Here is a 27,403-nt window from a genome sequence, read left to right on the forward strand (position 1 = left end):
GTCTCTCCATCAGGCAGAAATTAGATTAATTACGTCAATAAAACTCCTCGGGAACCTCAGTTGTTCCGACGAAAGAATAATATTCTGAGAACAAGGCCAGATGAGCCAGCTATACGGGCTCAGAAGCTGCTGTATTAGTCTTCTGGGAGGTATTGATGAAGAATTCCTCCGATGTTGTCAGTGAACACGCCAAGAGTGGCTGTGAAAAGTCAGGAAACTATATTTTTAAATCCAACATGTTGCTTGTCTGTTCCGGCACATATGGTATCGTGAATCATTCATTTCATTTCATTTCATTTTTACGCGTTTATGGAGGAAGGAGGGATCTGTAGAATAAGTATACAGTTAAAAGGCGTCACTCGTCTTCAATGAATTCTTCCTGGTCTTTAATTGGTTGTTTAAGAGACTTTTATAACGAAAATAAACTGCACTGCTCTTGACAGTGCTCACAAACAGAGTGAAAAAAGAGGGGGCTGAATTTTCACATGTACAGCCCCTCCCGCCGAATCCTGCTACAAACCTTTCTAATTTCGACATGTGTATCGACGCTCAGCTTAATAAGGCGATAGAAAGTATAAGCCGGCCGGGTCGAATGTAGCCTGTAATTCAGTAATACAGAACATAAAAATCCATTAGTAACAGACCGCGCGCCGGAGAGTTCAATTAAATTTTATTTACCGTTTGACTTGTACTAAATTTAGAAGTCGATAATTGCCAAAACTAAGAAATATAAACCCCTCGTTAAAGCGATCGATCTAACAGTTACGTCGCTCTAGGCAAAGGTTACACATTGATTAGCATCCGCTGTTTTTCACCATGAATAAGCTGTCAAAATCTTTGGGTTTTCTGTGCCTCATGGCTACAGTTTTATTGCAGACATTTTTTCAGGATAGTGAAGCTGCCATACCTGTTCTACCATGCCAAGGGAGATCGCCTTATTGTCCTACACATAAGCCCTTTTCACTGAGCCGGGAAAAGAAGGTAACTCAAGCATTAACATTCGTTTAAGCACTTCAAATTGGCAAAGCGTGAGCTGAACATTTTTAATTTCTCTACGACAAAAAAAAAAATTTGAGCACATGTATTTCTGGTAACAGCCGGAGCTGAATAGAATTATAATCTTCAGTTAGGACAAAAGTAAAAGGACTAAATCATCTTGGTCCTGGTGATATACCTCAGTCAACTTTCTTTCTTATTTTCCGCCTTAAAGAATAATCCTAGTTCTCAAAACTCATTCAGAGTAGGGATTAAGGTTTGGATCTGTTTGGTTTAAAAACTGACTGCGATGTCCCTTAACCTGTTACCGCTCGAGGTGATCAATCGGAAATTAGGATTTTCTTGCAATTCTCCTAAACTCTTCAGTGAACAGGTAGTGAATAGAAAGAAACAAGAATATTATCCACTAAGTTTCTCTATAGGACATCATACCTCAATCTCCGTGATGGCTGACTGAGAAATGCTTGAATAATATCATTATCATTTAACATTTAATCACTTTCACCAGAGTGTGGTGAGGGTCGCACAACAGAGCGAGGCTCCAAATTAAGTGCGCCCTATATCCCACCCATCCCACCCCAGGGGAGGACATCCATCACACAGTAATCTCGTGTGTGGGAAATTAACGTCTCCTACCCCAACCCTGCAGGAGACGGGACCTCCATTTATTCGTCCCTATCCGAGAAGACTAGAATATCTAACCATTTCTTGATGTTATAGAAAGGTAGCAAATTCTTCTCAATTATTTTAAGACCCTGAGTGTTGGTCCTGAGTGTTGAGAGTTGTTTCTCAAGTTTTCCTTTAAAATTTTTGCGCGGGAAATCGGCGCAGTGGGCCAAAATTGATTCTTTAGCGCATGCTCGATGTTTTACCACTGTAGCTGTATTGTGGTCTCGTAAAAAAAGATTGCCCTCAGGGGCTATGAAAACGGGTGAAATGCATCAGTTAGGAGAAAAGGCTTTTCAAGTACAATCTGGGCGCTAGATGGCGTCGCGCGTCAAATTTGAACGTACAGAGACAAAAAGAAATGAAGTTTTTAATTTTTGATCGGTCACTTCTGTCATTTGAAATAGCACGTTTCATTTCAAATATTACTGTTTCAGGCAGTTGAACATCAAAGACGCATTTGTGAGGCCGCACGTACTTTAAACTGCGAGAGTGAAGAACCTCAGTGAAAACAGCAGGAAGATGACGGACGCCATTAAGGAACACCTGTTTAGTTGGAAGTTTTGTTTAATTATAAACCCTCTGTCGCTTAAAATAAAGTGAAAATCTTAGTTTAAAGAGCTTGCCGTCTGAACTGTTTTTTACAAATTTTAGAAACCGCACAAGTTCTGAAAATTTCATCCATTTAGCTTCAGTAAAATACCTCCTTCGCCAGCGAAAATATTTGAAAGTGATCCTAAATCTAGAGGACAGAAAATGTTCTCTGTCCAAGTTAACAAAAGAAACTTACATTTTCGTTTCAACCCATTAAATTAAAGCTCGAGATCGTAGGACTGCGCGTAAAATTCGAGATTTCCAACTATTTACAATGTGTGTGCATCATTAACAGCACAATCCTAACAATAATTAATTCAAGGAGTGGCAGTTTTAGAGTCTGGGACCGAGCAGTTACTCAGGGATCTTCATGGTTCGTCTCCTTCCAGTTCCACTGTACCCACCTGAAAATAAATGAACAAGTCCGATCAATCAATCAGTCAATCAATCAATTAGTAATAAAATAAATTAGAAAAAAATGCTGCCTTATATCAATCAATATATAAATTAATTCCATGCGAATGAAACGAAATTAACATATTTTATTTTGGGTAAACTGGGGTCCTTCTGCGCAAATGACGTGATTAATTCCCGATCCAAACTAAAAGCCTATATTTTGTCACAGATTATTTACATGGGCTCAAAACTGTTTCGTACATCATTAGACCAAGTGAAAGAAAATGTTTGAGACAAGTTAAAATGGGGAAACCAGTGAGTATTGAGGATTGAAATGGAAAGAAAGCCCAAGAGAACCTAAATATAGTAGGTTTTATTTGTAGAACCTCTTCAGAAGAGGATACCACGAATGAAGCCCGGGAAAACGCTCATGAATGAATCGGGAAATTTGCAGTTTTTATGTACCGAGACGAAGTGGAGGTCCATAAATATGCAAAGAACAAGAACGAAGCTAATACCCAGCTATCTTCAATGAACAAGCCTGGTCAATAACGGATTTACTGTTACAGAAACAAAATTCACTTTATCAAGAATCAAGAATGACTTGTTTACAACGAGAGCCAGGAAAGAAAGCCAACTGAGTTTGTAGCACAATAAAGCCACTAGAATCGTCTATAGTTTCTTTGTTTTGACTGTCCTCTAGCGATTTTTTTTTCTCCATACAAGAATTGCAAAGTTAGTACTGATTCAAGTTTGTTTTTGCCCGGGATCAAAGCGGGCAATCCCAAGGAGGCAAGATGGGCCCATCATGCCCGCTCGAGTGTCCAATCAGAACACAGGATTCGCTTCATATCGCCCGCGGGCGCTTCCAGCGATATACTAACAGAACTTACTATCCCACTACACCTAGACGAGTACAAATAAAGCCTTAGACGAGTACAAATATCACGCGGTATTTGTACTCGTCTATTGTAGTACCGGTTAAACAAGTTTTCTCGCATCGCGCAAGGGAAGAATTGGATTGTAGTTACGAAAAAAAAAAAAAAAAAAATGGCGGACAATTTGAATCATAGTTCCGACGACGGAGTCAGAGTTGCTGGTAAATATAGATCCAAGTTCATTAGATGAATCGAACGAAGAAAAACAGCTTGAAGGCCAGAAAATTTCTTCATTTAATGAAGAAAATAGAAACAGCAGCACAACAACGCGCCAATTCCGTTCCGCCTCGCATACTTCTGTCACGCACTCCCCGTAAATATACATCCGCGAAATTCGCCCTCACTGCAATAACAGTTTGGCGTGTTGGATAATAAATAACTTATTAGACGTTTTGTTGTGTAGCATCGCTGAGTATTTTTACTTGTTATTTGTATTTTGACTCGCCCTACAGGCTCGTCAAAATACGGCACAACTCGTAAAAATACTCAGTGATACTACACAACAAAACGTCTAATAAGATAATAATAATAATAATAATAATAATAATAATTGTATTTATATAGCGCTAAAATCCACTAATTGTCCAAAGCGCTGTATACCCACCCAACCCACCCCAGGGGAGGACATCCATCACACAGTAATCTCGTGCGTGGGAAATTAACGTCTCCTGCCCCTAACCCTGCAGGAGACGGGACCTCCATTTATTCGTCCCTATCCGAGAAGACTAGAATATCTAACCATTTCTTGATGTTAAAGAAAGGAAGCATATTCTTCTCAGTTAATTTTAAGACCCTGAGTGTTGGTCCGGCCGGTATTGAACTCTCGACCTCCCGCACAGCAGTCCGGCGCTCTCCCAATTGAGCTAACCAGGCGGCGGTCATTATTCAACTAACCAGGCGGTATATTCATTATTCAACTACACTCCGCTGAGTACAAATAACGCCCGAGATGAGTGCAAATATCACGCGGTATTTGTATCCAGAGAACGGGATAGACAGGTTTTCTCGCATCGCGCGAGCGACGAATTGGACTGAAGTTTCAAAACTAATGGCGGACAATTCAAATTAATTTCTTGACGACGAAGAGTCGGAATGGCTGGCGAATATTGATCTAAGTTTATTTAATAAAACAAACGAAGAAAATCAGTTAGACGACAATGAAATTTCGTCATTTATTGAAGAAAATAGTAAGAGGAACATAACGCGCCACTTCGTTCGCTTGGCATACTTCTGTCACGCACTCCCTATGTGGCGTGTTGGATAAAAAATACCTTATTTGACGTTTTGGTGGGTTGTATCGCTGAGTATTTTTCCTCGTTATTTGTATTTTGACTCGCCCTACGGCACAACTCTTAAAAATACTCAGCGATACTACACAACAAAACGTCTAATAAGATCTATGTACTGGAAGAGGCAAAACCGATGAATACAACTGCAATACATGAACTATCTTACCAGTCTCTGACAAGTGGCAGATATTGTGCCAGATATAGTTCTACCAGACGTGCTGGATCAGCGATCCACACTTCATTCAAACAGTTCACCATGGCAATAACAATAAGGTGAGCGCATCGTTCTGTTTTCATGGTCGTTGGAGGAAGTACTAGATCCCTATGAGTCTATTAAGTGGAGCAAAATTGAAATTTTAGCTTGCAACAGCGCGAGACAGACTTTCTTTAGAATAAAGAAAACAAGGAGGATTTTATGTCATTGCGCAAGGCTGTGCCCGAAGGAAATTTGAATGGAGCCCAATGCTCTGAAACTGTGAAATCCAGGGTGCCCGGCATATGCTTTGTGTGAAAAAAAGTAAAATTCATGAGTCGCCCAAGAGGAAAAGTAAAACGCCAGGGGCCACCGGGCGCTGCTAGACCACAGCCTTGTCGCGACTTCGTTTCCTAGAGCGTTTTTCGAATCAATGACGAAATACCAAAACCAAAGTAAACAAAACGGCCAATCAGAGGTGAACTATGAGAGTAGTTCCTTCTTTTCGCCAAAGCCCGTCGCGCATGAGAAAAAAATAGGCAGTTAAGGCTGCATATGGCTACTGCTGCCGCATCCCACATCTTTATGAGTCAGGATTGTTCCACAAAGGAAAGATGATTCAAGAATGTAGTGACTAATTGACACTTAAAAACCAATGGTAACAAATAATCATATTAATATGATACTAGTGACAGTAATAATAATAATAATAATAATAATAATAATAATAATAATAGTAATGATAATAATAATAATTAAAACAAGTTTAAAAAGTCTCTGGCTGAGAGAAAAGTCTTGAATCTCTTCGGTATTAACAACTGTTCTACAGAGTAGCAGAATTCATCTTATGTCTGCATTATTTTGCTTCAGCTTCATTCAGCAGAACAGCAAATAAATTGACGATACATGATCGACCTCCTTAATAATAAAAATAATAATAATAATGATAATTATAATAGTATTAAAAAATAATCATAACAATAGGTGAACAATAATGATCTCTTCTGGGGCTAGCTCAAGGACCTCTCCGTTCCTCTATCTATTATCTATTCTCTAGGCTCCAATAATGATTAAACTAGGCTTCTATTAATTTTAACTTTGATTTTGCTAGTTTATTATAAATCATTTTCTTATTTCATTGCAATTTCATTTTCTTGAGACTTGTTTCATACAACAAGGCACTCCACGTTGTGGATTATTCCACCATTCCACCGTTCCACCGTTGAATAGGGTCACTGTAAACTCAATGTGTCGTATTTCGGACCTTGCTCGCTTCACAAATTTTGCGGCTCTTTTGAGTATTTGTCGCTGATTGAAATGGTAAAGTGTTCCCTTTTCGAATAGGAAAATTTTCTTCAAATTTTCTACGATGTGCAGATCAAACCATTTAGATATTTCTGAGAGGAAAAGTCTTTTATTCAATTTCGTGCCGGAGACGCCACTGTGAAATTATTTTGAAATGATTATCATCTTCTGTGTTGTCAGAGCAGGAATTGAAAAAATTATACCTCCGGATTTACTGGGCATAATTCGCTGATCCGAACGTTTAAATAATCTCTTTTCCCTTTAAGTTCGCTCGATGCTCCGATCACACCTTTTCAGACATTTCTGCGAGGTAAAGCTTTGTTTTTTCAAGCGCCATCCTGAAATAATTGTGAGATGCTTATCTTTGTATAAAGTAGTCCGAAACAAAGAATACGTAGCATCAGGAAACTGTACGATAACATACTAATTCCGAGTAACATTCGAAGCGATCCGAAGAAATCGTCAGCAAGCGTTGAGCGACCGAAGATGTCCCGAAACAGACAAACCCAAGAGTGAGGAATATCGAGTAGAACTCGGCAGACTTCGCTTTAGGGCGAGGAGGTCGCTCGTATTCTATCGTTACACTAACTCAACAGGACAACGTTATGGTTTCACCTCGATAGGAGGCTGCAGCTATAAATATGAAGGCTAGCGAGCCTCATGATACTCTCAGAGGGAGGCGCACGAAAAGTGGGAGCCTCCCGCGACGCGCAAGCCATCGAAAAGGAGACCGGGACTGCTCTAATCTGAAGCAGAGCCGAGGAACAAAATTTAACACGTGCGCTCAAAATCTGCTTCATAACAACTCGCATATAGCTGGCAGTTTGCTTAAGTTTTGCTTTGAGTTCTCAGAATACCCGGTTACTCATTTACATGTCATTAAATAAGAATAACGTCTATTGTGTTATACCTTTTTCTTCAAAGCCTCCCGACATATGTAAATGTGTGCACGGGTATTCTGAAGTTGCTCCCTCAGTGGTTCTTATGGTCCCATTCCTCAGCTCTGCTTCAGACTTTTCCTTTTTCCTTCTTCGGTGGCTTGCACGTCGTGCGAGGCGCCCACTTTTCGTGCGCCTCCCTCCGAAAGCTCCATTAGGCGCGCTAGCCACGGCAAACTTACTCTTCCCTTGGTTTCGTTAGTGACATCTTCCTCGCGCAATACTTTATAACAAATAACCTCATCAAAGTTGGATTTCATCAACATACCTTCAGGTTCTCTCGATATGCATTTCGGAAGAGGTTTGTATACGTTACGCCAGGGCATACCATTGTAACACTGACATTCTTATCATAGACTTCCATACGTAAAGTGTTGAAATAACCCTGTGTAAATAATAAATTGTCTGTTTCCTATCTTATTTAAGAATTTTGGTTCTATTTGTGTGGGTTCTTGATTAAGCTTGTTCGATCAAGATGGCTGGATATTGGCCGAATGTTTTGCGTTTTTAGAGCAAGTCGAGGTCTATAGAAAAGCAGAAAAAGAACGATGCTAATATCCAGCCATCTTAACCGTACAAGCTTGGTCAATAAAGGATTTATTATGATGGAAAAAGATTTCGCTTTTAAAAGAATCAATTTGGAGAGCTGCGAAACATAGCCAACTGTGTGTGTGGCCCAATAAACCCACAAGGCTCGATTATGTTCCCTTTGTTTTGATTGTCTTCTGCCGCTTGCGACTTCATCACCTACATTACATACATACATACATACGTATGATGCACGATCCTCGCAGTAGATAGCGCTATTTAAGCAATAGCGAAATTCAGACCTGAAAAAAATCAGGCCTGTACGGGACTCGAACCACTGACCTCTGCGATACTAGTGCAGCGCTCTAACCAATTGAGCTAACAAGCCAACTGAGAGCAGGCCGTTAAGTTGATTCGTAATGAACCCGTGAAAGTGATAAATGAGATAGAATAAATATATGAAAATCATATATTTTGAACTGCGGTATTTGATACGTATGATACACGATCCTCGCAGTAGATAGCGCTATTTAAGCAATAGCGAAATTCAGACCTGAAAAAAATCAGGCCTGTACGGGACTCGAACCACTGACCTCTGCGATACTAGTGCAGCGCTCTAACCAATTGAGCTAACAAGCCAACTGAGAGCAGGCCGTTAAGTTGATTCGTAATGAACCCGTGAAAGTGATAAATGAGATAGAATAAATATATGAAAATCATATATTTTGAACTGCGGTATTTGATACGTATGATGCACGATCCTCGCAGTAGATAGCGCTATTTAAGCAATAAGCAATTTTCAGGTCTGAATTTCGCTATTGCTTAAATAGCGCTATCTACTGCGAGGATCGTGCATCATACGTATCAAATACCGCAGTTCAAAATATATGATTTTCATATATTTATTCTATCTCATACATACATACATACGTTAATTGACCACTCCCTCATAGGGCTTTTCAGGGCCATTCTTACAACACTGTAATCAAACTCCCCTTGTGCACTCATTTGATAACCCGATTTTGAAATCACGCTTATGATTTCCAGCCACTCAGTTCAGTTACCATCATAGCATCATCTATTACACAAAAAGTGCAATGTTATTTCAAGTCAATTACCTGAAGTGCATGTTTGGAAGCTGAATACGCAGCCACAAAAGGTGCTGGTGCTGCAGAATTAATCAATGAATTGACATTGTGTTTGGTGTAAATTGTTTTATCCAAATAGTAGAGGAAAAATATTTTATCACTGTGTGAATGCCTTATATTTTATAAAAGTCATGCAAAATATAAGGAAATTTCAAAATGTAAACACCTGTCCACATCCAACTGTACAAATTGGGAAGACAGTATTGGTAAAATATTTATGATATCTCTTCAGAATATCTGATGGGTTTTGGACACCATTTCTAATGCCCCAGAATGGCTTCAAAAGTCTGTCACACAAATCAAAAACAAACTGAGACAAAAATGGACCTAAAACTGTAAGTCAGAGCAATTTGCAAATTAATTTTAAGCTTCAACATCCCCCCCTGGGGCAGTTTGACACCAGAGGGGTGGGGAATTTGAAGTGTCAAGCCCATCCAGTGTTTTATCTTTTACTATGGAGGTGTTTGTTAAGGTTAAGAGTTCACGTTATTTTTTTGAAAAAAAAAAAAGGGTCTACAAGAAAGTCAGGGTCACTAATCTCGCCTTTTACAAAAATTGGCCATCAAATCTGGCACTTGTCAGGCATTTCATATAATTTTGGCTGGAGGGGGGGGGACCAGGGGATTTGAACATACCAGTTTTCTCAAGTTCCAAAACCCAGCTGAGGCTAGGGGATGAGGGATATTGCAAAGCCTTGAATTGATCACTGCTTAAGAGGTGACTATACAACCATGTGTCAGACAAACTTGCATGTGCAGTGCTCTTTGTTCTCTAGTAAATGATTACTTGAGATTACTCTGATGGGGGGAGGGGGGGGGTAGGTTGTCCATATAGTACCAAATGTTTGTTATTATTTCTGTAGGAGCACAAATCACACATTTCTATATCGCTCAAGTGAGTGATTCTTGAAAAAAATCCTTCAGCTGTCAAGTTGTCAGACAAGAAAGGGTAGATTGTTAAATGATGTCTTGTCATGTTTGAAAAAAGGATTTAAAGCCTTCAAGTTTTAAGTTCATGTTTTAATACTGAACTTTCAGTACTGTTTTTTTTTTCTAATTTTCCCTCCCCCCCTTCCATCCCCTCTTGAGTGAGATATCACTTAACTTACCACATTTCCCAGAGGCACTACTTATTACAACAATTTGACCATTCCTGTTTTGAACCATGTGAGGCAGAACAGCTTTGGTAAAAGAAATTGTCCCCAGTACATTTGTGTTCAGGACTGGAAAGACCACATCAAAATCACTATCCATTGATGAACCCATCTGTAAAACTCCTGCATTGTTCACCAGAAAATCAATCTGCAGTTTTAACAGAATGTAACAGAATGTATCTGAATGCCATACTGATTAGCCAAGTAACAAACATTATAACTCAATTACGGAATATAATGATGCATAATGCCAAAGAGCTATATAACTGGTGTATATAGCTGTTATAACTGTTGGTGCGAGTTCTTTGATAAAAAAAAAACTTGTATATATAATATTATCTTATTAACCAAGCCCGAGGGCTGTACTGAGAGAATATCGGCCCGAGGTCTTGACAGTATGGACCTCGCTGCGCTCGGTCCGTACAAAAAAGACTGAGGGCCGATATTCTTCCAGTACAGTCCCGAGCAAGCTTGGTTAATTAGAGATTTATTATACGACTGAAGTTCAAAGGGACACAAGTGTGGTATCATTCAGGACCATTCGGGACACTGCCCGGTCCAATACTGAGAGAATATTGACCGGCAATAGAGCATTTTGATTGGTTGATTTTAGTTATTGGCCCTCTGACTACCCGAGTCGTGTAATAAATATTATATATAATATATATTATTATATATACATGATTTTTTCATCAAAGAACTCACACCAACACAAAATGAACAATGCAATTCAATTCCTGCCAAATCATTAAATTTTGTTTAGAGTAGTTCTTGTTATCATTATTCCATTGTTTTGACTTCATAAATATTTTTAGCACATTCTTACATATTCAGTCATATTTTAGCATTTGCCACATTTTTAGCCATTTCAACTTTTACTACATATTTATGCTAATTTAGACAACTTTTACCCACTTGAAAAGGACCTCAAGGAAGTCAAAACGTCTTGCTTTTTTATTGCTAATTTTTAGCTTGAAATCGATCTCTAAGAAATTACTTATAAAATAGATAGTGATGAAATACCAGGATTTTTCCTTTTACTAAAAAAACATATCTTTATCATATGCAGTGAAGATACTATTTTTATTTATCAGGGGTGAGGATATTGATATTGGCCAATCATGGTTACTAACATGATTGGCCAATTACAAGAGAGCTTCCTGCTAATGCGAATGGTCAGTTCTTTTGAAATTTGACTTTTTGGAACAGAAAATATATGTATTATTGTCTATTTTTCTCCTTTTAACTTTAAATCCGAGTTTCATAACATTTTTGTGACAGACATTTTGTAATAGGTGACCACTTTAATTACACTACTTTGTTGTTTCAAAAATTGATAAAAAAAAGTTTGTTTTATGTGGAAATTTCATCAGTACCTATAAAATAAACAGAATATTTCATGGCCACTTGGGGATACAAATTTTATTTTCTTGTGTTCAAATTACAGCTCACGAGTGAACAAAGCAAACAAGTGAGAGATACTTACAGCACTCGAAGATTAAATTCATATCCCCACGCCGCCATGTAATATCATCTATTTAACACCCTAACATTAGTACGTATATTCTCCATATGGTTGTCTATATATTCCCTAAGGTGCTGATAAGGAGAATCTCTTACTCAATTAAAGGCTTCTTTAGTTAGTGATCAATTTATATATTCTCCTGACTTTAATGTATGATTCAGGGGGGAATATTGTAAGGAGAACTTAATCTTTAAGGGTCAAAGGGTCAACAAAGGGTGGGTAAACTGTGGTGAGCTAGCATCCCTTTGAGGAGAAGTGGCAATACAATGTGGACCCTTCAAGGCTCATAAGACTTATGAGAGGGACATAGGAGAAGCCATTTGGTTTGAGCTCATGATGTATGGATGGCAAGCCAAATATTTCCCATCTACCATACATGTATGACAACCACTTTCCTTTCCTTTTTCTGCCTTTCTTCTTTTAGCATCAATCTCCTCAGGTCACACAGCCTCTCCCAGCCCTAAACTTCTGTGATCAATTGATACCCTCATACAGGGATCGGTTTTCAAAATGTTTGTCTAGTGTGCAACTGAGATCATGGAGGTCCTACTATGATAGATATTTTTATCTTACATTAATGGCCATTTGGTTACCGTGTCTACACACCAATATAGTACCAGAAGCATTGATAATAGTACAAATGCCTTGATTATGAAGTACCTAAAAATTACCTTGCCAAACTTGTGAAGAGCTTTGGCGACGTAGTCTTCATGACAGGAAAAGTTTGTAATATCCAGTGGTAAGACAAGAAAATCGTCCTCAGATGTCGATGGAAAAATCTTTTTTGCCAAGCCTGTACAGCAAGAAAAAAAAGAGCTGTGTTAACGCATAAAATATGCAGTTTATCCCCGCATAATAGCACCATACTGAAGTGGCAACATCCCAATAATGATGGGACAGATTCCAATGTCCGTGTTCATAGATTACCTCTTGCAGTCTTCACAAAGGCTGCCCATTTCTATTTCAACACCTGCTTAGGTGCATCTGAACCCCAATTGCCAAAATAACGTCTTTGTATTGATCACTGTAACTTGCAAATAAAGATCGCTAAGTTTACCGAAAAAAAAAAAAAAACACCTAAATGTAACACTTACTCAGGCACTGATTTTTCACTCTGTCTAATTCGTCTTTTCTCCTCGCTGATAGCACCAGTTTAGAGCCCAATTCAGTTAGCTTGTAGGCTAAATGTTCACCTATTCCACTCGATGCACCAGTGATCCAAATCACTTTACCTCGCAATCTTTTATCCGGTGGTTTTGCAAATCTTTCGTAGAAATGCAGTATTGAATCACAATCAGCAAAGTAAATCCTCAAAGTATGCAAAACGACAAATAAAACGACACATATCTCAAAGAAACCCAGCACCTCCATCGAAGCAATAGGGAGTTTAAGCAAATCACACTATAATGGCTGGCGCTGCTACGGCTACCGGAAGTAAAATTGTCCAGAAACGAGTCATTACGCATGTCAGTGGTTCCCATCCAGCCGTAGCGGGAAATCCTTCTACGCGAGTGGGAAGGTTTCGGCGTAGTCTGTGGTACGTGAACTTATCTCGCTTCTTTCTTCGCTTTATACATTCTCCTGAGCAATTTTAACTATTGAAATACACTTAACATCTTTAAAAATAGCTTATCGTGAATATTTATCAAGCTTTCTGTCCCTTACCGAGTGAATCTGCCTTTATTTTTGCAGCCGGGTTTGTCGAAGGATCGAAGCAGTGTGCACATGGAGAACGCAGCGAACGCCAGGAGAAATGCGTAAGTAGAAAGTCTAACTTTTCCTTTTCAAACCTCAAAGAATACTTGAAATTCAAATAGCTGAAGCCGAGGAATGACGAGGGTTATGAAGGACCGTGTAGAAACTTTGCTTTGGTGTTTATAAGCTCAAAACTGGCAATTTACAACACGTAAGCTTAAATATTTTAATTCACTCCGGCATTCACTGTGCACAGGATCGCTTACAATTTTTTTTCCAAACGTTGGAATCCCTCGTCTCTTTGAACGAAGTAATTTTCAGTTTTTAGACGTGCAAAAACTACCGCGAAGACGCTTATTGGTTTTAAACTTCTCAGCCGTACTAGGTTTGTAGTTCGCGTTGCTTAAAGTTGAATTTTGGCGGGCTACGGCGACGTACTCTCCCCAAGCCTCGTCAACCACGATAGCCGTAGCAGCGCCAGCCGTAGTGATTTGCTTAAACTCCCTAATGATCAACGTTGAGCAGAGTGGGGTGTCTCGAAACTTCAGACCTCGAAACTTCAGACCTCGAAACTTCAGACCTCGAAACTTCAGACCTGACAGACCTCAGACCACAGGAAGCCCAGACAAGCGACGAGTCTGGTTGTTTATTCGAACACAGGTTTCTCAAGCTCTCTTTGAGAACCACACAGGGAACACAATTTGCATATTTATAAGGATTTGTATGGGATTTTCTATAGGATATCCACAGATATAGTTAAAAGTGAAAATATTAATTAAAATAGCTTACCTTGTTCCATACGTGTGTTGTTTGCTCCTGGTGTCGTTATTTTACCGATTTCACTTGATTTAAGCGGTTTTTTTTAATCCTGGTTTTCTACCACATAAAGAGAAGACAAGCCTTGTCTCTTAAAAAAAAAACAGTTAAATCAAGTGAAATCGGTAAAGTAACGACACCAGGAGCAAACAACACACGTATGGAACAAGGTAAGCAATTTTTATTTAATATTTTCACTTTTAACTAACTCTGTGGATATCTTGTAGAAAATCCCATACAAATCCTTATAAATATGGAAATTGTGTTCCTTGGTTGGTTCTCAAAGAGAGCTTGGGCCAGCTGTGGTCTTATTATCGTAAACTTGTATCATGAAATGTCTGAGTTAACGCTCAAAATAAATGTAAACCTACCTCACTTGCTGTGTATTGTCGTTTCTGTGGCTCTAAATGGCGAATTTGAGCGATTTGGTGGGTTTTGCGTCGACTTTTGAATAAACAAGACACATATGATGCACGATCCTCGCAGTACATAGCGCTATCTACTGCGAGAACGTAGATAAGACCACAGGTGGCCCAAGCTCTCTTTGAGAACCAACCAAGGAACACAATTTGTATATTTATAAGGATTTGTATGGGATTTTCTACAAGATATCGACAGAGTTAGTTAAAAGTGAAAATATTAAATAAAAATAGCTTACCTTGTTCCATACGTGTGTTGTTTGCTCCTGGTGTCGTTACTTTACCGATTTCACTTGATTTAACTGTTTGTTTTTTTTTAAGAGACAAGGCTTGTCTTCTCTTTATGTGGTAGAAAACCAGGATTAAAAAAAAAACCGCTTAAATCAAGTGAAATCGGAGTAGATAGCGCTATCTACTGCGAGGATCGTGCATTATATGTATCTAATACCGCAGTACAAAATATATGAACCTCATATATTTTCATTGTATCTCAATAAACAAGACGTTGATGCTTGCGCCATAGCTATTCGTGAAGTATTTACACAGGTGTCTAAAATACACCCCTTGTTCAAAAATGGACAAAACCTTAGACAGATAATGGTAGATTTTGATCCAGCGGAGTATAACGGCTTTAAAAGTGTTATAGGAGCGGCACTCTGCGAGAACATTTTGCGTGGATGTACTGTGCACTGGAAAAGGTCTGTCAATCGAGTAAGTGATATTGTCACGAAAAACAAAGAAGAACATAAGATTTTTCGCTACATTGGACATACCATACAGGAACTTACGAATCAAACTGTGGTCAAGTTGGCTTTCGACGTCCTTTGTGGTAAAAAGAATGTAGTAGAGGCGAAAGATCTGCTACCTTCAGATATAGCTGCAGCTTCTAATCAGCAAACCAATTTTCATTGGTCTCGGTCAGCGTACTGGGTGAGGTGGTGGTCAAGAGAAAGAATTTTAAAAGTGTTTTGTAAGGCCTACACTTTACGAGATAACGAAGAGTTGGACGCGACACCCAATACCAGCAATGCCGTGGAGTCGCTAAATCGTCAGTCAATTGGTGAAGGATGTAGCAATATTGCGGCGCTCATGAAGAATATTTACATGGAAGACAGGTGACATGCAGTCAAAATTGTTGCAAGTGAACAAAATAATAATATAAGTTATGAGAATAGCAGCCAAAACGAGAGAGGAAAAAAAGGCAAAAAGAGGAAGCGTTCTCGACTAAGTTTGAGACGAACAAACAGTTCGCTACATGAAAACGAAGCCCAAGTGGAACAAACTCCTCCCGATAAGCGAGCGAAATTAGACAAACGATCATCAAAACGGAAGTTACCTGTAGGAGAAAGGATGATTGGAACACGTGTGGAAGTAGAGTACGAAGAAAATGTTGAAGGAGTCGTTAAGTATCTTGGTTGGATAAAGGGAACAGTTATGGATTACGATAAAGTGAACGGGTATCTCGTTCAATTTCCGGATGATGTGGACTGGATAAAATCTCTAAACAGCAAAGACGTGAGGATAATCAAGTAGGCATTCGTGCAAAAGAACTGAAAATTGAATCAAATTAAGAAAAATCAATACAAGGATTCAGCTAACATTGTCGCCAACGTTAAAATACTAGAGGTAGAAAACTGAATTCACTTTGAAGGAAATAGTTTGGCTACAAGACGCTAAATTAATAATTCATTTCGGGGGTTACCATGCACTCTGCGGCATGAAACAGATTGCACAATCGTAACGTCACAAAGAAATCATCAAGTGACAAGAACTAGGTGGCAAGGTAGCCAAATCCGTCTATCACAGAATGTGATAAATGATATGTTAATTGTTCTAGTTGAGCTCAATATATTCAGACAAACCGTTCTGATGAACACTAACACAATGGACCTGAGATCGCAGGGTTTAAAAAACAACCAAGGACATTGATAAAATTAATTAACGTTCGATTTTGTAACATCTCAGAAAACTAGGAGTAAAGAACAAAGGATATACCTTGTAATGAAGTACCAGAAACGTATTTTACATTTTACTGTATTTCACTGTGGTGTTTTAACTCTACTGAAAGAATAGTTATGGTTCGGCATGCTTAATAAAGCTGTTAACGGCTGTTTTGTAGGTCTTTGTATTCGATTAGAATTAGAAGCATCAAGTTCAACATCTCCGTTTGAGTAAACACAGTAACCACGGGATTCACTTGATTTCTTTTCTTCAGGGATGTGCGGTGCTTCTTGGTCAGTGCGGGTTCGAGTCCTGGCCGGGAACATTGTGATGTGTTCTTGGGCAAGACACTACACTCTCACGGTGCCACTCGCCACCTGGGTCATAGTAACTACTAACTTTACCCAGGTGTATAAATGGGTACCGCGGATGCTGTGAGTGAGTACTTCGCCGTTAGTGAAATTTTATTAACTGCGAAATATTCCCTCTACACCATTATGCAGAGCAAGTACTTGGCAGTTGATGAAATTTTACTCCCTATTATTTCATAACTGCGATATAATCGCTTTAAATTATAATGCAAAAGGAGTACTTCGCAATTAATGAAATTTTATTAACTGTGAAATATTCCCTCTACACCATTATAGGGAGCAAGTACTTGGCAGATAATGAAATTTTATTCCCTTTTATTTAATAACTGCGATATATTCGCTTTAAATTCTAATGCAAAAGGATTACTTCGCAATTAACGAAATTTTATTAATACCGATTCATTAATGGTGGCTGAAATGTTTAACAACTACTTTTGCGAGGTGTCCAGGAGTGATGGTGACAGTAAGGAAATGGTTGAGTTTGTTGATCATCCTAGTGTTAAAGTCATTGCTAAGAAAACTTGTGATGATGTTTTTGACCTCGTCCCAGTTGATGTTGGCTACATAAGGAAAATTTTGGATACTCTTGCCCCTCGCAAGGCTGTTGGTTGCTAGTAAACTTTGGAATGCGCTACCCCCTAGACTCAGAGAATCTCAAGATATTGTTTCATTCAAGCGTTCTTAAAGCCCACATGGCTTAGTGGTAGTGATTGTAAATATCGTTATTGTTAATATTGTTAATATTGTAACTTTTAATTAATAGCTCTTGTCCATGATCTTCGATCCTGTTTTTAGTTATTTAATAGATCTACTTATTATTTGTATTCTTACAGAAATTATGTTTTATTTCTAATTGTACATACACGTACACGTTTTAACGAGAACTTCTGTACTCCTAGGTGTCACGTGTTTAAATAAAGGATTGATTGATTGATTGATTATTAACTGTGAAATATTCGCTTTAGACTATTGTGCAGAGCGAGCACTTCGCCGTTAGAGAATTTTTATTAACTGCGAAATATTCCCTCTACACTATTTTGCAGAACAAGTACTTCGCAGTTAATAAAATTTTATTAACTACGAAATTTGCCCTTCAAAATAATCAAGAGTGGGTACTTCGCGGTTAATAAAATGTTATTAACTGCGAAATATTATCTTCACTTCGCCATTTGTGGATTTTTATTAACTGCGAATTATTCCCCGTACACTATTATGCAGAACAAGTACTTCGCAGTTAATAAAATTTTATTAACTGCGAAATTCGCCCTTTAAAAGAATTAAGAGTGGGTACTTCGCAGTTAATGAAATGTTATTAACTGCGAAATACTATCTTCATATTATCTTCAAAATATTATCGAAATATTATCGAAATATTATCGAAATATTGTCGAAATATTATCTTCTTAGGTCTGAAGTTTCGAGGTCTGAAGTTTCGAGACACCCGGGCAGACTGAGACTTATGCTCTCTAGTTTAATGGGAGGCCTGGGATAATTTAACTACAGTAAAGATCACAGGCAGCTCAGAGTTGAAGGGGGCGCCTTCTCCTCTGACGAGCTCCTCTGAAGTCTACTTTGCATTTGAATTGTGTGAGAAAATGACTACCGTCATGGTCCAACATTATCGATATCGGTATTTAGAAAGAAGAGTATCCTTAGGTAGAATATCTAATATACAGCAATGTGAGTTCTGTTGGTTGTTACTTCTTTTTTTATTTGACGTTTATGCAGCTTAAACCATATTTATAATTTTTTCCCTTTTAGGTGGTCTGCCTTTGTATGGGCTCTATGACCCTTTTGTAGATTATCCTAATGATGATGTTTTTCATTGTCATTGAATTGTAAAAAATAAATGTTCTATTGTTTCCAAAACCACCATTTGGTCACCTCAGCAACATTTCATATCGAGCTATATAATATTTCCACCCGTATCACTAGGTTCTTCATAACCTTGAGGAAACGCTGTTATTTGCAAGGTTTAAAAGTTTCACGTCAGTTTCCAGTTTTTCCAAAGTACCCACCGGAATAAATAAATAGACAAATAAAACAATCATTTGATGAATACATTAGTGTCAAATGAATTAGGAGAAAAACAAAGCCACTCATCAACAATTACATCGCTTCATTCCATAAGAAAAAACAATTTACAATTCTAATTTTCATTTTGAGTAAACAGGGTTTCTACTGCGCTCATGACCAAGGGACCATTGTTGCACTGGTTCATAAGCTACCTTGGCAATAGGCTACAGCGAGTAGTAATTGATGGTAAAAGCTCAAATTGGTTACCTGTCACCTCAGGAGTCCCACAGGGTTCTCTACTTGGACCTGCTTTATTTGTGTTGTTTATTAATGATATGCCGAGTGCGTTATCTCACTCAAGCACATTGGCTCTGTTTGCTGATGACGCTAAGTGCTTCCGCACCATAAGATCTTATGCTGACTGTGCCTTGCTACAAGACGAAATTGACAAGCTGGTTGACTGGAGTAACAACTGGAAGCTGGCCTTCAATGTTGACAAATGCTCACTTTGCACAGTAACACGGAAACGCAGCCCCATAATTTGCAACTACAGAATGGGAGAGAAGGCTCTTAGCAGGGTGAGAGCCCAGCGCGATCTCGGGGTACTTATGTCAGATACAGCTAGCTTCAATGATCACATCCAAGCCCAGGTAAACAAGGCTAACAAAATGCTGGGTTTTATTCGTCGCACTATCAGCGGAAGCAAAATTTTATTACCAACTCTGAGATCCCTTTATGTGGCTCTCGTACGTTCTCACCTTGAGTACGCCTCTGAAATCTGGAGCCCAAAATCAATTACTATGATAAAAAGAATAGAAGGGGTGCAACGACGTGCGACTCGGCTTATGTTACCCGATTTTAGCTATAATGAACGCCTAAAACGTCTCAACCTGCTACCACTGGTTTACCGCAGAGAAGTCAAGGATCTTTCAACTTTTTATAAACTGAAGTGCGGGCATTTTAACTCTTCACTTAAGTCGTATTTTCAATTTTGTTCAGATGAGAGATTAAGATCGCATGCAAGTAATAAACTAAGAATTAATAGATTCAGGACGGAACTTTTTAAGGGAACATTTTTTAATAGGATTCCGTATCTATGGAACAATCTGCCTGATGCGTTGAGGACGGCTAGCTGTAGTGTTTCTTCTTTTAAGAGACTATGCACTAATTTTTATAACGATAGGGTTTTCGACCCTGAGCACCCATGTACCACCTGGGCTAAACCAGCACTTAGTTAGTAAGGTTGTTAGTTAGTAAGTTAGTTAGATTACTCAGTTAGGTAGTTAGCAGCTAGCCAGTTACATACCTTGATTAAGTTTTTTATATATCCGTATATTTTCTTCATAATGGGTTGACTAGCACGTATGGTTCGTCAGTTCCCTTCTAGTCTTCCCCACTGCCTTGTTATGTAACCCAATTTGTTATTATTGTGTGTTCTTTTGTTTTATTTTCCCATGTAATTGCAGTGAAATGGAATAAATAAATGAGGCGATTTATTTTCAAACCTTGCTTATTATGTAGCGAAGAAAAGTTCAACAAATTTTCATACAGCCTTGGACTAAAAAGGGAACGTACAACGCAAGCTAAAACAGGGGGGGGGGGGGGATGGGGGCAACACAAGGATTGTCGAGGACTGAAATACAAAGACAACCCAAAGGGCCCGTATGTTTAGGATTACATTATTTGTAGAGGAGGATGCCAAGAATAAAACGCGGGAAAACGCTGATGACGAAGTCGCGGCTGGTTCAAGTACTACACCTAATTGGTTAGAAGGATGATGTAACTGAGTTTTCCACCAATACCAGAGCGTACTGGGGGATGGGAGGGGCAACACATATGCAATACAACTGCCATAGCTGAGAGGTGTCCAACGGAAAAAAGAAAACTTTTGATGTCTTCGCTTGATTATCTTTCGCAGGATCGCTTTTCGATCGAGTGTCTCAAAACCAAAAGTATTCACAACTACCAATCAGTGTAAGGGTAACATCACCATTACCCAACGAGAACTCAAAGCTGAACCTTGCCTGTTCGTCGGTTTGTCCTTGTCTTTGACGTTTATTAGTAGCTGACGTAGGGTAGTGATTTGTGGATTTCGAAGAGTTGAAGGATGCGCCAAATGTTCTCAGACATGCCCTTTATGTATGCTCAGTTTATGTCAATACAATGAAATGCTTAGTTTAGACAGCCTGCCGTCTCAACTGTTTGCATCTAAAACCTAAGGCAATTTTTTGTCATAAACACTGAATAACAGAGGCATGTCACTTGGGTTCTACGCTTCTACCCATAATTAGAAACTTCAGATTTTAGAATCGGAACAGGTTCTGAATATTCCATCCGCAAGCTTTAATCTTTTTTTTTTCCATTGGCGTCCATACGTTTCCTTAAGCAGCTCAAATAATTGAAAGTGGTCCTGAGTTAGGAGGACAAAAAATGCTCACAGTCAAAGTTAGAAATCCAACTTTACTTTTAATCCCAACACAGTAAAGTTAAATTATCTTAATAATTTAACTTTTAATAAAAGCACAAATGGAACACAATTAATTGAGGTACACTATTTGAATTTCGAACCGAGTAGTTAATCAGGGATCTGCGGTCAAGTTTCACGGCGTTTCCGGTTTTTCCAATGCACCCACCTGAAGAAATAATTGGACAAATAAAACAATCAATCGATGAATAAATCAGTGATTACATAGATCAGAAGAAAAGGCCACTCATCAATGATTACATCGATTCATTCCATGCTAAAATACAACTTATGATTATACTTTTCATTCGGAGTGAACAGGGGTTCTTCTGCGCTCATGAAGTAATTAATTTTCAGGCCAGAGTTAGTGGAGGGGGACAGTCCCCCTCCATTAACTATGGCCAGGCTAAAGTAAGGGACGTACAAGGCAGGTTAATGCGGGGAACCTCTGAATTGTCGAGGACTGAAATACAAAGACAACCCGAAGTGCCCACTTATAAAAGTTTGATTTGTAGAAGTGGATGCTTCGAATAAAGCGCGGGAAAATGCTGGTGACTTAAGTCACGACTGGTTCAAGCATTGCACCTGATTGGTTAGGAGGATTTCGTAATTAAGTTTTCCACTAATACCAGAGCGTATTGGGAGATGGGAGAGGCAAAACAGATGCAATACAACTGCCGTAGCTAAACTACCTTACCAGTTTCCGACAAGTGGTAAATACTGTGCGAGATACAATTCTACCAGTCGTTTTGGAATAGCAATCCACACTTCATTCAAAAAGTTCGCCATGGTGATAATAATAAGATGCACGCATCGTTCCGTTTTGATGGTTGTCGCTGGAAAAACTTGATCCCTACGAGTCTGTAAAGTGAACAAAAAGTTTTTTTCTCTCTTGCAACGATGCGAGGTGTCTTCGGAATAGAGAAAACTTGTCTTCGCTGGATCACTTTTTGCTGGATCGTTTTTCGATTCAATGCGTGAAAACTAAAGTGATCAAAACTACTGATTAGAACGAAAGTTAACATCATCAGTACAAGGAGGTTGTGGTCCTCCAGGTAATAGTGCAACAACACTCATATTTTTAGGTAATAGGGCAACAACACTCATATTTTTAGGTAATAGGGCAACAACACTCATATTTTTGTATCACACCTGAAAGACAGTATTGCCTTTACGGCTCATATAATGATCGAAAGTGGTTATCCTAGAGCACTTGACCCAAACCTAAGGGAGAGAACGTGCCAGCTGTGAAGCAGACTTCGCCGATTACACTTCTTGAAACAAAGTCTGGACAAACTAAATTTTCCTTGATTTAGTTCAACAATGCTTTAATAATTGTACATCATAAATAATAGTATGAAATTTGGATTTTATCAAAATACCTCCAGGTTCTCTCGATACGCATTTCTTAAAATGTTTGAAAATACCAAGCCAGGGCATATCATTGTGACACCAACATTCTTTTCATGGACTTCCATACGCAAAGTATTGAAATAACCCTGAAAATGATAAAAGTAGATAAGTACTGGACAACAATTTTGTTTTGAATTTGTAAGTTTTGAAACAGTAAATAGAGAATTTGCCCAATTGGAAGTTAGTCCCCTTTCAACCTGTGGGAGTTTGTCACTTGAAGTAGAACTAGTTTTCCCTCAAATCACCAATTCACCAAAAATTGGAAGGGGGTAAACTAGCAGTAGGGCAAACCATTAGGGGAAGTACTTTGGACTTCAAGAGATGGGTGATGGTAGGATTTTTCTGAGTTGAAATATTTGGATTTCTAGATCATTTTGAGTTGGAAAATTTTGGCAAGTTTTTTTTTGGGGGGGTAGCTTGATCTAAGTAGGGAATTTTCTTTGGGTATTCAAAACAATCTGAAGATTGGACGTAGTTCCTGTGTATCCTAGCTGTGAAGTTCAAAGAATACAGAAAAAACCAAACTTGTTTTGTCACTGTTTTATTACGTAATGCATGACATTATTAATTTGGCATGGTATTTTTTTGAGGGTTACATTTTGGTCCAGGGACGTTTTGGGGTTTTTTGAAGCCCTAAGGGGTTTTGGGGGGGTTTGGAATTTTTTCCACATTTGATCATCCCTATCAATTGAAATCTGGGGTACCCCCTTTCAGAGCAAACCTCCATAAACTGGGCTCACACTTACAACACTCTGAGTTTTTCAGAGCAATTTTCATACAGTTGGCTCCATGGGAATGATTGTACCTTATGGATCATAATTATTAAAATCCCTGTTTGTTAAGTTTAGACCAATATTTACCTTTACCTTATTTACTTTCCACAATTCCTAGAGAAACTCACTGTCTATTCCAAGTGTGATTAATACTATAGCGGGACCTGCCAACCATTTGTTCTTATTGAGGTCAGAATATACCAGAGAAATATTTTTGAAGTAGTCATGAAGAGTTGACTCAAGACCTGTCTTTAGTGCTTTAATGTCTTTAGTAATATACATCACAAAATCAGTAACAGAAAAATGCAATCATGTACCATTTTAAGTCAATCACCTGAAGAGCATGTTTAGAAGCTGAATATGCAGCCATATTAGGACCTGGTGCTGCAAAATAAACATCAACTAATTAATGCTGTGTTCATCTTGAGGTGTTCATCATATACAAGAACAAAAATGTGTTACCACGATAATGCCTCATGTGAATGATATGACATACCAGAAATGACATATATCTTATATTTCAAAGGGTAAAACACTTCATCTGCTTCTTAATATAAAGAACAAACTGGAACAGTGAGGTTTTAACCACATGTTTCAGACAAAATTGCATTTGCAGCATGCTCTGTTCTTCAGTAAAAAAAATGTTGCTTGCAGAGGTATCCTCAAAGGATTGCAATATTTCTGTTTCCCTTGGGAGTGCAAATCCTGTTTTTTGTTTTGCTTGCTCATCAGGTTCACTTTCCTGGATACAACACATGCAATCTTTCTGCTGTAACATTAAACTTGAACACCCTTATAGGTGATCCAGGTAGATAAGAAAGGGTATTTATCAGTTTCCATGAACTTTACACATGGTAGACTCAAAATGTGTATTTGTGAAGTGGCATCTTATAAGGGCAGAGGAAAGGTAAAGTTTATTACAGAATTTTCAGTATGGCTCCTTTCTCATCATCAGAAACCCCCTCCCTCAAATGATATATCAAACTTACCACATTTCCCAGAGGCACTACTTATAACAACAATTTGACCATTCCTATTTTGAACCATGTGGGGCAGAACAGCTTTGGTAAAAGAAATTGTCCCCAGCACATTTGTGTTCAGGACTGAAATATCCACGTCATGATCACTATCCACTGAAGAACCCATCTGTAAAATTCCCGCATTGTTTACTAGAAAATCAATCTGTGATTTAAAACAAAAAGTACACGTATGCCTTATGTGAAATAAAATTGAAAATAAGAACTTATCACATTAAAGCAAAGACCAGACCTTGCCAAACTGTTGAAGAGCTTTAGCTATGCAGTCTTCATGAGAGGAGAAATTTGTAATATCCAATGGCACAACAAGAAAGTCTTCCTCAAAGCTCAATGGGAAAATCCTTTTTGCCAAGCCTGTGTAGCAAGAAAAGAAATTCTCATATTCACACAAATTTAAATGTTAGAATTTGCTACCCCTCTATAACATCAAGAAATCTGGTTAGATATTCTAGTCTTCTAGGATAGGGACGAATAAATGGAGGTCCTGTCTCCTGCAGGGTTGGGGTAGGAGATGTTAACTTCCCACTCACGAGATTACTGTGTGATGGATGCCCTCTCCTGGGGTGGGGTGGATGGGTGTTTTAGAGGGCCACTAGGGAGAATACTTTCAAAGTAATTGGTGTCACCCTCTTAAAATAAAGGTTATTATTATTATTATTATTATTATTATTATTATTATTATTATTATTATTATTATTATATATAGTCGAGCAACTCCAAAATATTGGCATTGAGTCAAAATCTCTTCATTGATATTTTTTTTCCTTCTTACTGCATTCTTGTTTGGAAATGTATTTGGCACTGAATGGAGAAATTCATTGTTGGTCACTTCTCAGAGTAAAAGATTCTACAACCCCCCTCACCCATTTCTCTTAGGCCCTGTTTGCACCACACCGAAAAATTTGGAGAGAGTCATTCGACAACTTACCATCGCTCGTAAGAGGCTACGTTCAATTACGAAATATGATGACCAGTTGAATTGTATCTGTCAAGGAACAACAGATTTTCGCGCCCGACAAAAGATTGTAGGCCTCCGAAGCCAGTGAAAATTTTGGTGGGTCAAAAAAATTGTTCGCAAACAAAGTTTCGCGTATTGTGAACAAGCCCTTAGCAACAAATTTCACTTCTCTATGTAGAATGAAGATGAACCAATTAAAAAACCTTAGAGTAACACTTACTCAGGCACTGATTTTTCACTCTGTCTAATTCGTCTTTTCTCCTCGCCGACAGCACCAGTTTACAGCCCAATTCAGTTAGCTTGTAGGCTAAATGTTCGCCAATTCCACTCGATGCACCAGTGATCCAAATCACTTTACCTCGCAATCTTTTATCCGGTGGTTTTGCAAATCTTTCGTAGAAATGCAGTATTGCATCACAATCAGCAAAGTAAATTCTCAAGATGTGCAAGACGACAAACAGAAAAACACATATCTCGAGGAAACCTGTCATTTTCTTTGAAATATTGATTAATAAAAGCGAAAAGAGAGTCAGGTTACGTGGACACTAATGGCGGACGAGTAAGAGGCCTGAGTCTAAGAGACTAAAAGACCACAGGCAGCCCAGGTGTTGACTTTCCAGAGGCGCGAACTAATAACAAGCGAATAACCTAACCAAGATATGTTCCTCAACGGCATAGCTTGTATTTTTAAAACTTATTGAGATGTCCGTTCACTTCTCCTGATTTCTACGAAATTTTTAATTGTTTTCTTATACTTTTGTGTGACAGCTGTTTACCTTTGAAATATTGCACGGGAAATTCGCGTTGTCGGCAAAATTGCTCCATCAGTGCATGCTCGACATTTAACCGTTGTGCTGTTGTGTTGTGTTCTCGCAAAAAGTTTGCTCTGAGGAGCTATGAAAAAGGGTAAGTAACTCATCGAAAACTTCATTTTTCATTGATTCAGAGAATTGCAGAGTTCGCATTCGGCTCGGACTTGTTTTGCAACAACAAAACACACAACAAAGTGTAAAGAAACGGCTAAAAGTCTGGAAAAACGGCTATGACGAAGTATGACAAGTACGAACTGGACATCCTGAAAAAATTTCCGGGGAGTTTTAAGCAAAATTTTTTTAGATAGACGGGGAAGATTACTAGCCTAATAGTCTTCGTGAAATGCTTACTGTTATTACTAACCAATACTTAACAGAGAAAGAGTACAAAGGCTCTAATTATGTTGGTGATGGAGAGTTTAAAAGCTCGAAGCAAGTTCTTGAAAGGAAAGCTGGACTGCTTCGGCAACAGGGCAAAGGCAAGCAGCCGAACCAGAGCCTTAAGAAGAAAGAAGTACAACTAAAGTGGAACACAGAGTAATTTTTTTGCATGTATATCTTTAAAAATTAATCCCATTAGCTATCTCTCGCAATTTGCTACACATAATTTGGTAACTTTTCAAAGACTACAAATTGGATTAGCTCCACGTTGCGGGTAATTTGGTTAGGCTTTGAAATAATTACTTATTCTGTTTTACCCCAAATTGCAGTCGGAATTATGTGATTTCCAATACAAATGACAAGCACTTAATATCAACGTTTCAGTGAACGCAATTAGTCACCACATGACGCATTTAATGTTTAGACAATGTTTCTTTGATGTTATTAATTAACAACTTAAAGATACTGCGAAATCATGTTATTCAGGGTTGAATTAGGGCTTTCCAAGTTGAGTAGTGAGTTTCCATTGGAGTTTGTCTTAAAAACAGGTGGTGAGTATTGGTCACAACATGATTCATAAAACAAACCCTAACGGTTTTAATGATACAGTACGGCCAAACTTCGAAAAATGTGGTTGA

At 38.5% G+C, this 27,403-nt stretch overlaps 2 protein-coding genes and 1 long non-coding RNA gene across 7 annotated transcripts; 1 reads left to right on the forward strand and 2 right to left on the reverse strand.

The window, feature by feature from the left end:
• Positions 1 to 761: 761 nt before the first annotated feature.
• On the forward strand, positions 762 to 2,280 carry LOC148728972 (uncharacterized). The gene is made up of 2 exons (XR_015988833.1): positions 762 to 981; positions 2,100 to 2,280. It is a non-coding gene; the product is annotated as an uncharacterized LOC148728972 (long non-coding RNA).
• On the reverse strand, positions 2,017 to 13,406 carry LOC148728973 (dehydrogenase/reductase SDR family member 7-like). 2 transcript variants are annotated; one of them, XM_088725351.1, is made up of 7 exons: positions 12,764 to 13,406; positions 12,341 to 12,462; positions 10,100 to 10,292; positions 8,962 to 9,011; positions 7,584 to 7,700; positions 5,046 to 5,209; positions 2,017 to 2,660 (listed from the first exon to the last, which is right to left on the reverse strand). In XM_088725351.1, the coding sequence occupies exons 1-7, from the start codon at positions 13,038 to 13,040 to the stop codon at positions 2,615 to 2,617; spliced, it is 969 nt and encodes a 322-aa protein (XP_088581477.1). In that variant the 5' UTR covers positions 13,041 to 13,406; the 3' UTR covers positions 2,017 to 2,614. The 2 variants fall into 2 exon arrangements, with proteins under 2 accessions (XP_088581477.1, XP_088581478.1); XM_088725352.1 differs by lacking the exon at positions 5,046 to 5,209.
• A 7,963-nt stretch (positions 13,407 to 21,369) lies between these two features.
• On the reverse strand, positions 21,370 to 26,132 carry LOC148728974 (dehydrogenase/reductase SDR family member 7-like). Of its 4 annotated transcripts, none has more exons than XM_088725331.1 (7): positions 25,793 to 26,132; positions 24,847 to 24,968; positions 24,567 to 24,723; positions 23,912 to 23,961; positions 22,774 to 22,890; positions 22,089 to 22,375; positions 21,370 to 21,560 (listed from the first exon to the last, which is right to left on the reverse strand). In XM_088725331.1, the coding sequence occupies exons 1-7, from the start codon at positions 26,061 to 26,063 to the stop codon at positions 21,521 to 21,523; spliced, it is 1,044 nt and encodes a 347-aa protein (XP_088581457.1). In that variant the 5' UTR covers positions 26,064 to 26,132; the 3' UTR covers positions 21,370 to 21,520. The 4 variants fall into 4 exon arrangements, with proteins under 4 accessions (XP_088581457.1, XP_088581458.1, XP_088581456.1 ...); XM_088725332.1 differs by having other exon boundaries at positions 22,089 to 22,252; positions 24,567 to 24,759; XM_088725330.1 differs by having other exon boundaries at positions 24,567 to 24,759.
• Between the last annotated feature and the right edge of the window lie 1,271 nt (positions 26,133 to 27,403).

The sequence above is a fragment of the Stylophora pistillata genome, chromosome 6 (genome assembly GCF_964205215.1).
Source record: "Stylophora pistillata chromosome 6, jaStyPist1.2, whole genome shotgun sequence".
Taxonomy (NCBI): Eukaryota; Metazoa; Cnidaria; class Anthozoa; order Scleractinia; family Pocilloporidae; genus Stylophora; species Stylophora pistillata.